Source organism: Osmerus mordax, chromosome 13 (genome assembly GCF_038355195.1).
Source record: "Osmerus mordax isolate fOsmMor3 chromosome 13, fOsmMor3.pri, whole genome shotgun sequence".
Lineage (NCBI taxonomy): Eukaryota > Metazoa > Chordata > Actinopteri > Osmeriformes > Osmeridae > Osmerus > Osmerus mordax.
Genome location: NC_090062.1, coordinates 10,703,876 through 10,715,976, shown reverse-complemented (window position 1 = coordinate 10,715,976; position 12,101 = coordinate 10,703,876). Strand labels below are relative to the sequence as shown.

General features: G+C 46.5%; 1 protein-coding gene across 1 annotated transcript; it reads right to left on the bottom strand.

Annotated features, from left to right (window-relative positions):
• Window positions 1–7,048: 7,048 nt before the first annotated feature.
• On the bottom strand, window positions 7,049–11,619 carry nae1 (nedd8 activating enzyme E1 subunit 1). Its single transcript, XM_067248738.1, has 20 exons — window positions 11,497–11,619; window positions 10,969–11,072; window positions 10,691–10,751; window positions 10,581–10,611; window positions 10,341–10,412; window positions 10,168–10,247; window positions 9,881–9,990; window positions 9,674–9,783; window positions 9,515–9,577; window positions 9,355–9,418; window positions 9,172–9,263; window positions 8,975–9,034; window positions 8,723–8,856; window positions 8,368–8,443; window positions 8,234–8,273; window positions 8,058–8,144; window positions 7,870–7,962; window positions 7,653–7,767; window positions 7,499–7,548; window positions 7,049–7,373 (listed from the first exon to the last, which is right to left on the bottom strand). Exons 1-20 carry the CDS (start codon window positions 11,544–11,546, stop codon window positions 7,264–7,266), a joined length of 1,602 nt encoding a protein of 533 aa, XP_067104839.1. The 5' UTR covers window positions 11,547–11,619; the 3' UTR covers window positions 7,049–7,263.
• Between the last annotated feature and the right edge of the window lie 482 nt (window positions 11,620–12,101).

Below are 12,101 nucleotides of genomic sequence, written 5' to 3'. Positions count from 1 at the left end.
CACATAAACATGGGATCAGGCTGAAAGAACAACATTCAGTGTTGTCTTTGCTACGGTTTCCAAGAGACAAAGACCCTTCTCCTTCTTTCTCTCGCTACTCCCTCAGATTGCACTTTTTACTCTGTCTTTCTGTTTTATTCTCTTTCACTCCCATTTCCCCCCTTTCAGTTTATACTCTTCCTCTCCTCTTCACTGTTTTTGATGAGGTGATTAAGCCCCTGGTGTGTGTGTGTGTGGGGGGGGGGGACTGTCCCCTCCAATTACTCCTCTGTGTGCTTGATTAAGTCCCATAACCCTGTCTCTGAACACACACTCACACACACACAGTCATACGCTCAAACACATGCACACACAGTCACACGCAAACACACACCCACACACACCCACACTCCCAGCACCCTAGGCAGGACCATATGCCTGCCACACAGGGCCTGGCAGACACTCAGACTCCCAGCCACTAACCCTAACCCTCAGAATAGAATCCCTCACTTTGGTGTACTGTTGTATTGTAGGGAGCTGTGCTGTGTTGTGCGATACTGTGTTGTTTTTATAATAATTGAGTAAATCTTGTATTGGTGTTGTGGGTTTAGCTGTGGTATGCTGTTCTGTGTGGGGTAGTTTTGTTATGTTGCTTCACGTCTTGTTGCGTTGTTGTTTCCTCCAATGTCAGTTTTATGGCCTTATGGAGATCAATGGCATGTTGCCATGTTGCCATGGTTATAAGAATAAATTAAAGTTTTTCTCGATTGGTTACACACATTTTCTGAATGCATACCTCATACTCTCAGAACTCTACACACAAATCAAAAAACACACACACAATGGGCAAAACCCCTCACTTCTCCTGCAAAATTAAACTTAACATTCAAAACAATGTTATTTAATCTCAAAATGGTATTTTGTTTTCAAATGACAAACACAAACCATCATATGAATAGACATTTATAAGAACCATTTGAACACTGATGTGCTCAATGTAAAACACTGTGATGAATGGAAAACACTTCTTCTTAATTCATCATAGTGAGTTAGGCCTTTTTTTTGTTCAGTGTTACATTCACTACAGACATTACATACATAAGTGTGTTGTAAAATATTTGAGAATATTATTTTTATACTCAGAACACAGAAATACACGGTAACAAATATATTTTACATATATGTACACAGTCTACATCCCAACCAACACCAAGTTGCACATACAGTGGTCTACATACAAAACAACAGAATATTTTACTGTATAGTGTATACAGTTACATTACGTAACAGGTTGACAACCATCTTGTCATTCTGTAGAGGTTAACATCATATCTCTTTCCTTCTTTTTTTCTCTCTTACTTTCATTCTCTCTCTCTCCCTCCCCCTTTCTTTCTTTTCAATACAATAAGTTCATGAGGGCCCGGAGTGTGTGTGTGTGTGTGTTTGTGGGGGGGGGGGGGGGGGGGGGGGGGGGCTGGAGATAGTGGGTGCATTGGGGGATAGTGAGATGGGGGGCTGGAGGTAGTGGGTGCCTCGGGGGATAGTGAGATGGGGGGCTGGAGGTAGTGGGTGCCTTGGGGGATAGTGAGATGGGGGGCCTGGGGTAGAGGGGGGGACAGGGGGCACTGGACGGTCAAAAGCCTAATAAAGTGTTTCACAACAATAACAGGACTGATCCCTTCCAAGCTCTGCAGACAGACAAGACCCCTGGACTGCCTGACTTGAGAGCAGAGGAGAGGAGAGGAGAGGAGAGGAGAGGAGAGGAGAGGAGAGGAGAGGAGAGGAGAGGAGAGGAGAGGAGATGAGAGGAGAGGAGAGGAGAGGAAAGGAGGAGAGACATGAAGAGAGCAGAGCAGAGGAGAGGAGATGAGAGGAGAGGAGGGATGAGAGGAGAGGAGAGGAGGAGAGACATGAAGAGAGCAGAGCAGAGGAGATGAGAGGAGAGGAGGGATGAGAGGAGAGGAGGATTGAGAGGAGAGGAGAAGAGGAGAGACATGAAGAGAGCAGAGCAGAGGAGAGGAGATGATAGGAGAGGAGGGATGAGAGGAGAGGAGACGAGGACAGACATGAAGAGAGCAGAGCAGAGGACAGATGAGAGGAGATACGGTAAAATGGCTTGTGTTCCTGTTCTAAACTCGACTCGACCACATTCTTCAGTTCTGTTCGGCGAACGCAGCCTGAGACATGGAATGCAACACACACAGCAGTGATGAGACATGCTGTGTTGTTCTTCAAAGGGCCCCCGTATGAGGGAGATTGAGGGGGAAGATGGAAGGATGGAGGGAGGGAGAGGGGGGGGTGATGAGAGAGAGAGAGAGAGAGAGAGAGAGAGAGAGAGAGAGAGAGAGAGAGAGAGAGAGAGAGAGAGAGAGAGAGCGCTGCTGCATAAACAGGGTAACTGTTGCATCAGCAAGTCACAGTCTCAGCTCTGTGTGTGTGTATGTGTACATGCCTTCATAAATTTGTGTGTGTATGCTCATGATGGAGCAGAATGTTTTCCTGTCTGGGAATCTCTCTCAGGTGTGTGAAATAGTGTGTGTGTGCGTGTGTAGATGTGTGCGTGTGTATTAGTATGGTCCAGGACAGTTCTCTCAATGCACCACACTCCCCCTGCTGGGCAGTTTTAGGCATGTTTGAGAGTCGTCAAACATGTTTTCTCTCTCCTCCTCTCCCTGTCTCTCTTATTACAACCTCTCTGAGGTTATATTTTATTCTGATAGAGGTTATCTAGTGTTTTGTTGGGGGTTACCTGGTTCTGAGGGAGGTTATCTGGTTCTGATGGAGGTTATTTGTGGTTCTGTTGAAGGTCATCTCTAGTTCTGTCAGATGGCTGAGCGGTTAGGGAAGCGGGCTAATAATCAGAAGGTTGCCAGTTCGATTCCCGGCCGTGTCAAAATGACGTTGTGTCCTTGGGCAAGGCATTTGCCTCGGGGAGAATGTCCCTGTACTTACTGTAAGTCGCTCTGGATAAGAGTGTCTGCTAAATCACTAAATGTAAATGTTTCTTATTCTGTTGGGGGTTATCTGGTTCTGATGAATGACTATTTGGTTCTGATGGAGGTCATCAGGTCCTGATGGGGGTTATCTACAGTTCTGATGCACACTACTTTCCTCTTTGTCAGAGAAGTGCTGTGCTAATTTCAGCATGGCGGCATATTTCCAGTCAGGTATGAGAGGAATGCTGTGATCTGAGACCTACCTGATATCGCCTGTACGTGTGTGTTTTTGTGTGCTTTCCAACCTCACTAGCCACATATCTGTGGAATTCATCAAGGCCCCTAGCACCCTCCTGTCCCCCCCCTGACCAAACCTCTTTGTGGAGCAGGAAGGACAGGGTTAGAATTACATTTTTACATTTAGTCATTTAGGAGACGCTCTTATCCAGAGCGACTTACAGTAAGTACAGGGACATTCTCCCCGAGGCAAGTAGGGTGAAGTGCCTTGCCCAAGGACACAACGTCATTTGGCACGGCCGGGAATCGAACCAACAACCTTCTGATTAATAGCCCGACTCCCTAACCGCTCAGCCATCTGACCTCCTAGGCGTTAATAAGAAGGGAGAGGTTGGATGATGGGGCAGGAGGGGTGAGGGTGGCCAGGTGTTTGTTAGGGGGTATGAGGTGGGCAGGGCCGCCCTGATACCCACATTCTGAGTATCTTCCCTACCCAGACACTTCCAAGTCCCCAATAAAGTTGTCATGAAGAATTTTGTTTCTTGTCCCAGTGTCAGCCATAGCAAACCTCCTCAGCTATGTCTGCCCTCTCATCCCCCCCCCCTCCAAACCCCTCCGGACATTCCACACATGGCTGACATTGGAGAGATATCTGTTGGTGTCCCTCTGCCCTGCTCCATGGCTGCCGGGTATGAACACACAGGTGACACATGACATGAAGAAAGACCTGTTTGTGCTGTTTAAGGGAGAGGAAGAGAGGCAATGCACATGAGGCAATGTTCATATTTGTGTGTGGGTGTGTATGTGTGACAGCGAAACTGTAAATCTTCTAAGACTCTCTGTTCAGAAACACAGGGGCGAAGGTAGGGGAAGAGGAGGAAAAGGAGATGAGGGGGGGCACAGAAGAGGTGGCGGTTAAAAAAGGTGGGGGAGGAGGAGCAAGGGACACCACACACACACACACACACAAGCGAGCACCTCTGACAATGAGACACATTTTTCATCCAACTGATTTGTCACGGGAGCCAGCGGAGGAATAAGGAGAGGAGGAAGAGGAGGAGGAAGGAGAGAATGTGAGGAGGTTGGCAGCAGATCAGTGGTGTTAGAGGAAGACAATGTCAGAGATAAGACTGGACTCTGGAGAATGCGTAAGGAGCATGTCCCTACATTTTAACTGAGTTAATGATATACTAGGTATGGACAGCACACATGCAAATACATGTGGTGTATAGACAAACATACTTGTACACACACATACACTTACCTGAGGGCCTGCAGTAATATGTAGTGTGATGCATTTGTTTTTCAGCACCACGATTACGCAATCAGGCATACAAAACATACACATACCATATGTCCACACTTAACAGGTGAGGCTAGAACTGTATGTGCTATACGGTATTTGCAGTGCTTTGGGTTCCATAATGTGGCATGTATACATTACACCCTGAGGATCTGGGCCTGTTCCTGCATGTATACATGTACACACACACACACACAGACAGAGCAAACCAAAACAGGTTGGTGGACGAGGCTGTTAGAAGTCTGTTCACAGGCAACATGGCCAGGGCTAGAAAGAAAAAGATAGAATGAGTTCCCCTAAACCCTGTGGGCCACTGACAGGCTGGGACAGGGAAACCATAGAAAGTGGATTGGACCAGTCTGGCTGTGTCTGAGAGCGTCTCTCTTCCTCCCTACATTGGTGCCTTGTTCACTGCAGCTCCATAAGCAAATTACATCTAACCAAAGTCATGTGGATTATCATCCTGTACCAGGACCTCAGTGTGAGTGTGTGTGTGGGGTGTGTGTGTGTGTGTGTGTGTGTGTGTGTGTGTGTGTGTGTGTGTGTGTGTGTGTGTGTGTGTGTGTGTGTGTGTGTGTGTGTGGGAGAGAGAAAAAGAAAGACAGGAACATTGTGTATATTCGTGCGTGTGTGTGTGTGTACAGTAACATGACACCCTCCTCATGCCCTGTGGAGGTGACCCAGAGGTCTGAGGCCCGGAGCCTGTCTGGAGGCCCTCGGAGGGGGACGGATGAAGGAGAGACCTCCAGCTGGACACACACTCTCTCACAAGTGGTTTGTATATTTACCAGTGAAATACACTAGAAGTGTATATCTAGTCTTCTCCCCATGCAGTACCTATGTATTCACCTCAGTAAACAGCCTTATATCCAGTGTAAGGAACACACAGACCTGCTTCATCATGGCTGGATGAAGAATGCTGCATAGAGCCCCTCCCTTGACCCCCCTCACCAGTTCCCTCCCCCTTTCTCGGCTCACTCATTTCCCTCCCTCCCTCAGCCAACCCCCCTTCCTGCCTCATCCCACTCTCACCCCTGCCTCCCTCCCTCCCTCAATCTGTCAATAGTTGCAAATGATTCATCATTTTATGACCACGCAGTCATTTTGCAGCCTCTGGGGTTCTTATGCATTTTTGCAGTAATTCTCTTAACGATACTTATACTCTACATGCACACACACGGAAACAAACACACAACACGAGCACACACTCAGTAAACATGAAAGTGACCCAGCATGTTCTACAACATATCACATGTGACATAGTCTCACAAGAAAAGTGTGTGTGTTGTGTGTTGCCACCCTTATCAGCAGTGTGTGTTGTAGTGACAGAGAGACTGGCAGGCCTTGATAGAAGCAGACAAAGGCAGCATCCATGAGTAGAAGCCATGTTTGAGGGTTTCAAACGTCTCGACATGCAGGCGTGTTGACACAGCTGAACACAGAACACACACACTACAGATGGGGATGGTGAAATCAGGTAGCGTGGAGCTGTCTGTCTTTCTATCCCAACATTTCTATAGTTCTGTGCAGGATCTGTATTAAGTTGACACACACGCCAGATCAGGTTTAAGTTCAGAGAGACAAGCAGATCAGAACCCAGCAAATCAGAACCCAGCTCAGTAAATCTGTCAGTCGCAACAAGATGGTGCTTTTGAGTAGAAATGTTAACAAGCCCATCCTTCTGCTCTGGTCCCAGAATGCTAGTCTCTGTGTGTGTGTATACGTGTGAGATGGATGTGGGGATCTGAAAAGGGGAAAACTGAGCTCAGGGCGTGTTTCAACCCCTGACACACCAACAGAGCTGAAAGCTTTCCACGACACAACACTCACTGCTCACATTCACAACCTAACCATAATTACGCAACAACAGCCTTCAGTTCACATTCAAGAAACAGGCCTGTCACACATTACACATTAGATTTGTGTAACAAGCCTAGGTGCTTAGGTGTGTATTTTGTGCGTTCCTAAGTGGTGCTGGTTTGTGTGCGTGTTCCTGGGATAAGGGACGTTGGGACACAGTCCTGTGGTAACTCATCACAATGCCTGGTTTAGACAGGCTGCACATTAACAGCCTAACACAACTAATGATACCCACTCTGCTCAGAACCTGTCATAAACCAGTCAGGGGTTCCCAGGCCCTAAACATGGGCTGTGATGCCCTCTACTGGTGATCAGAAGAGCACACTTAAAGAAAAAGAAACCTTTATTGATCATGCGATGTGACAAACAAGCATGCAGGAAGCAGCCACACTATCAGACATCAAATATCAGACAGTGTCCACCCATGAAATTGCCCTTCCTCTGAGGACAGCCAGGAGCGGTGATCGGCCATGTGAAGGTGACCGGGGGCTAACTCCAAGAGCTCGGGCAGGAGAGCCATCTATTCTACACGTTTTGATGATTTCTTTGCGGAGGAAACCGACGTGACTATGAGAACGTGCAAACTCCACACAAAAATAACTGGAAGACAGCCCACTTGATCACTAAACAGTGCCCAAAAAGTAAATTGAAACCCTTGAAACCTTAACACTTGAAACCAGGGCTTTCTTGCTGTGAGGTGACGGTGCAAGTACACTCAGTCAAAGAGTTCAAGACGGATTTAAAGAATTTATTGAGTTAAGCATCACACACACATTTTGGATTACTAATGGCTGTGAGAACTGACCAGGATTGGTGCTGGTCCTGACCTTCATTTGAAAACGCTGTGTGTTTGAGGGTATTGGCAGTTCAGTTGGAGTGTTTGTGTGTGTGTGTGTGTGTGTGTGTGTGTGTGTGTGTGTGTGTGTGTGTGTGTGTGTATATATATATTCAGAGCTGGAAGGTGGCAGAAGTCTGTGACATGGCATTGTAAATGAAAGTGTTGTTGAATGGAACAAACTGGCGGGTGATGATCTTGATGGCCTCTTGGGCAGCCGAACCTGCACACGCATGCACACACACACACACACACACACACACACAGAGAGTTAACATTAAACACATGCCAGTCAGATCTCTCTCTCTCAAACACGCTCACATACACGGTGTGGGAAAGCAGACTCACCTCCCAAGAACGAGGCCACTGTGTGCGGCTCTGCAGCTCCGTAGCGACAACTAGGGGAAAAAAGCACAGGGCAAGATATAAGGCTAATGAGAGACAGATAAAGAGAGATGGAGGGGGGAGAGCGAGAGAGAGAAAGGTAGAGACAGACACGTACAACTCGTGGACGTATTCGTCCTTGATGTTGACGTTGAGGCAGTACTCCTGGAGCAGAGAGTTGACACACAACTTCAACCTGCTGATGTCATCCTCTACCTGGTAGTTGGACACACCTGGGGACACAGACTGTAGTTAGACACACACACAGACAGGCAGCAGGGACACTTGTCAGCAGTACGCACAGGCTCGGGCGTGTGGGTTTTTGTGTATGTTACCAGGGTAACGGGAGTGTTGCTGGTAGAATCGGTCGACAGAACGCAGCATGAGGTAGAGGACCATCTCACTGTCTGAGCTGTCCATACACGAGGCTGGAGAGAACCACATTAATGACATCAACAACAGCACTCGTTGTGTTGGAGAGTTAAGGTTAGTTGGGTTTAGGGCCATGTGATACACTACTTACTGATCTCATCTTTGTTGACAGACTCCACACTGTACTCCTCAGCCAAGGACCTGCAGCGCACCACCCTGAGAAAGGCTGCATTCTTAGCTGGAGACCAAAACAAATGCACCCAGGGTCAACCCAACTCCATATGCACAATTGATGGTGTAGCTAAGTAAAAGACTGCAAGTACTTACAGAACAGTTTAATGTCTTGTTCAGAGATGCTCTCTGGAGGCTGTGAAAAAGAGAGAAAGAGAAAATGTGAGACATAGAGAGAGCAGAGTGTGGGAGAGACAGAGACAGGGAGAGAGAAAGAAAGAAGGTCCTACCTTCCCCACGTTCTGCAGCAAAGTCTCTACATGCTTGGCCACTACAGACGCATCTTGCAGAGCCTTCTCCCTGTAACTACACACACACAAACACACACTTAATGCAAGCCACTACACCATTAATATACACCAACAACATTAATAACAGCAGACCAAAAGCCCAGATCAGTGCTTCAGTAACAAGGTGGTCATATGCTCTGGCGAATGCTACTCCATCATGTCTGGAATTATGCTGTTACTCCTTATGGAATAATTACATTCCCATCCTTCTCCTTGTTTCCTCTGTCCTAGCCTCTTTTTCCTAACTTCTGAGACCTTTCTCCTTGAGTCTTACTGTGTGCGTGTGTGTGCTTACACATTCTGCAGGTTGATGAATTTCTGAGAGTCTGCGATCATGTCTGGGATGGATCCTCTGACAGGAAGATGACCACCGCCCTCCTGCTGCACAAACTCCTTCAGACCCCGCACCAGCACCCAGAACGCAGGGCTCTGGACACACACACAAATGCAAATAGGAGAAAAATGGAATTCATTTCACAAAGCATTAGGTGAACTCTAACTGACCTTGTATGGTCAAAGGTCAGAGGTTAAAGACTGTGGTTCTCACCTGTGTCGTGATGTTGTTGCACTGCTCTCCATTGAAGAAGTCCTCAATTGCACTGGGCACCTTCATGTAAGAGCAGAGTGGGAAGCGGGACGGATGGGGAGAGGGAAGAGATGGAGGACAGGGAGGGGTCAGAGCAGAGACACAGTGGAGCACACAGCATTGTATACATACCCATACAGGTGTGTCTGATTTGTCACCTTAGTAGGGTTGAGAGCCGTGTTGACATTCTTGACGGCTTCCTCAAAGTTCTCCTCGTCCTCTGGAACGCCGTTCTCCTTCTTCAGGATCCCTGGAGAGCACAAGGCGATGACAGAATGAGCCTGGGTAGAAATACATGTAGAACTGCTGGGCTCGGCCTCAGAAAGACCAGACTGGGCCACCTTGTCGTACGAGCTGCCTGAAGGCCTCCTTCTCCTTGTAGTTCTTCGGTAGCTGCTGGTTGTGCTGTGCAATAAAAGAATACAAATACAGTTACCGATAGACCCTCACCTCGCGATCTCTACCGAACCTCGTTCAGCCAAGTCATGTCTATAGTCCTACCTCGTTCAGCCATGTCTCCAGGTACTTAGCCACGATGATGATCCAGGGTGTGTGACTGTGATCCTGCATTGAGGGAACAGAGAAGCACAAGGTGCAATGTGAGAAAACTGAAGCTGTGCCATGCCTCAATGTCTGAGATGCACACTCACACACACACACCTTTTTGTCCATGGTGTGGAGGTTGTAGGACTGGATGTGGTGGCTGAGCTCAGGAAAGGGCTGGTCCAACCTCAGGTCCTCCAGAGCGTTGTCTGGGTGGGACTCCACCACTGGAAAGAAAGAGTCAGGAGTCACACTCTTAACGACATGACTGGATCTGTGTCTGTCAATGTAGGCAGGCGAGTGTGTGTGGTAGAGCCGTTTTACCTGTGTGCTCCTTCACTACCAGTCTCATGTAACCAATGAGCCCGTAAGTACGACACAGGACGAAGGGGACGTTGGCGCTCCATAGTACCGCTCCCAGCCTCAGACTGGTGCTGGGGAAACAACATCAAGAAAAGAAATGTGTAAATACATCCAATTTAAATCAATGTGCACACTGTGCCTCCTTTATGGCTGCACTATGACTAGTCAACGGCTATGTAGCTGCTGTATTTTGAGACATTTGCACGTGTGAGGCTAGCATGTTTAGCTAGCTAGCTGTAGCAGCCCACCTCTCTGGAAGCTGCACGGCCACAACTAGGTTAAAACGGTGAAAGAACTCGGGGTCATTGTCCAGCAGTTTGTCAGGACTCTACAGAGACAGAAAACACACACACATTAATATAAACCAGGTGTCCAGGGAGAAGCAGATATATGAATGTTTTACCTTCCCTTCTAGACAAACCTCTTCTACAAAGTTCCCAGACACATCGCTGTTCAGCTCCTGCAGCAGCTCTGTAGCAGCCTGGGCCCTGTTCTGAAACACACACACTTGCCATCATCAACTTGACCCTACATCCATGTCAGACAGACATAGGCTGACTAAGCAGAGACATGACTGAGGAGAGAGGGCAGTGTGTGTGTATAGCAAGTAATGCAAGTAATGCAAGAATGGAGATGGAAAAGGAGAGAAGGTATATAGTACCTTTCCGATGTTGTTGTTGCTGAGAAAAAAGCTGTGAAGAAAGATAATCCTAATGAGTTGTAAAGCACACGCAAACAATAACACAGTCATCTTATAAACCTCTGACTTACTTGTTTCCAACATCTTCTCCAGACACTTTGTTCCCATCTACAATTGTGAAAGCCCCAATACCTGTGACAGAAAACACAATTTCAGGCGGTTAGAGAGTGGTTGACCTCTACTTTTGAGTAAACTAGCTGTGGGCCAAGGCCATGTCCAGGTACAATAGGTATGGGTTATGTAAACTGTCAGGGGACTATGTGTTAGAGCAGATAACTGTGGTTTAGGTTATGAGTCTCTCAAAGCACTAAAAGTTCACCATAGCCTGGGTTAAAATAACTGTCTTTACCTGGCAGCACAAGGTTCTTCAGTATTTCTGTCCCAGAGGCTGTGGCGTTTATGAGGCAGACGTGGGCATTCTCCAGGGCCTCCTGACCATGATCACCCCACAGTCTGAGAGAACACCGCACCATCAATTAAGTTAACTACACGGACATCATGTCTTGGCTGAGTTGAGTCTTGGCTAGTAATGAAAAGCAACACTCAAACCAAACCCCAAACACTTAGCTACTTTTTGCTATATAGCTGATTAAGTAGCAAGTCAATTTTGATATTATCAGTTGATGGATATTTCAACATGCTTAACAGATTAGCTAGTGTATCTAGCTATCGAGCGAGACTGCCATCAATGCGCTGTACACACTTGGGAAAAAATATAGTAATAGTACCTGCTAGCTAGTTAGCTATGGCGATGCTAATGTTTCTAATTTCTAGAGCTAATAACCTTAAGCTAAATTACCTAGCCATAGCCATACATGTAATTTCTCAAAAGAATGTGTGAATTGCGATAAATGTCCCCTTTCTGTCCGTTTCATACCTCAATTGTCTATCATATTTCTGTTCTTTTGAAGTATTGGTAGCTGTCATGGTGCGCTTACTGCAGGAGCCCACTGTTACGACACTTAGCCACCTAGTGCTAGCTAAATTGCTAGCTATCTTATTCGGGTTGCCAGAGAGATGGTTGCCAGGTTGTCTAACCCCCCCGTCCTCTGGCCTGTTTTATTTTATTTTTATTTTCACTTTATTTTTCCAAGAAAACAACCTTTCCCTTTGAGAAAAAAAAATGCTCAAGATCTTATGTTTTCGTTGTTTTTTTGTTTTTTTATGAAGTCAATGAAGTGTGGAGCAAACCCTATCCACAAGAGGGAGATATTGTAGGGTAGTCTAATTGCTCAAAGCCAATCTTTGTCTCTGCCTCCGAAAAGCCTGTTACATAAAATGTAAAAAGTGGTTATAGGCCTATATATAATAACACATAGAAACATATTCGTATAATGAAAGTAACAGGCGGATATAATATACACAATATATAAAATAAGTATTTTACAGGACACTTTCAATTAAACAAATACATTTTCCAATAAGAGAGACGTTTTTATGTATTTCTGGTTACAACATGTCTTCTTCTTACAATTATACAGT

What these genes read in the sequence shown, in the direction of transcription:
- nae1 (XM_067248738.1), bottom strand. Translation starts at nt 11,546, where the DNA reads ATGACAGCTACCAATACTTCAAAAGAACAGAAATATGATAGACAATTG. An exon ending in CGGCTCTCAACCCTACTAAG is followed by an intron (nt 9,035 to 9,171) that starts GTGACAAATCAG and finishes TCTTACATGAAG; the next exon opens with GTGCCCAGTGCAATTGAGGA. An exon ending in GCAACACTCCCGTTACCCTG is followed by an intron (nt 7,768 to 7,869) that starts GTAACATACACA and finishes CTGTGTCCCCAG; the next exon opens with GTGTGTCCAACTACCAGGTA.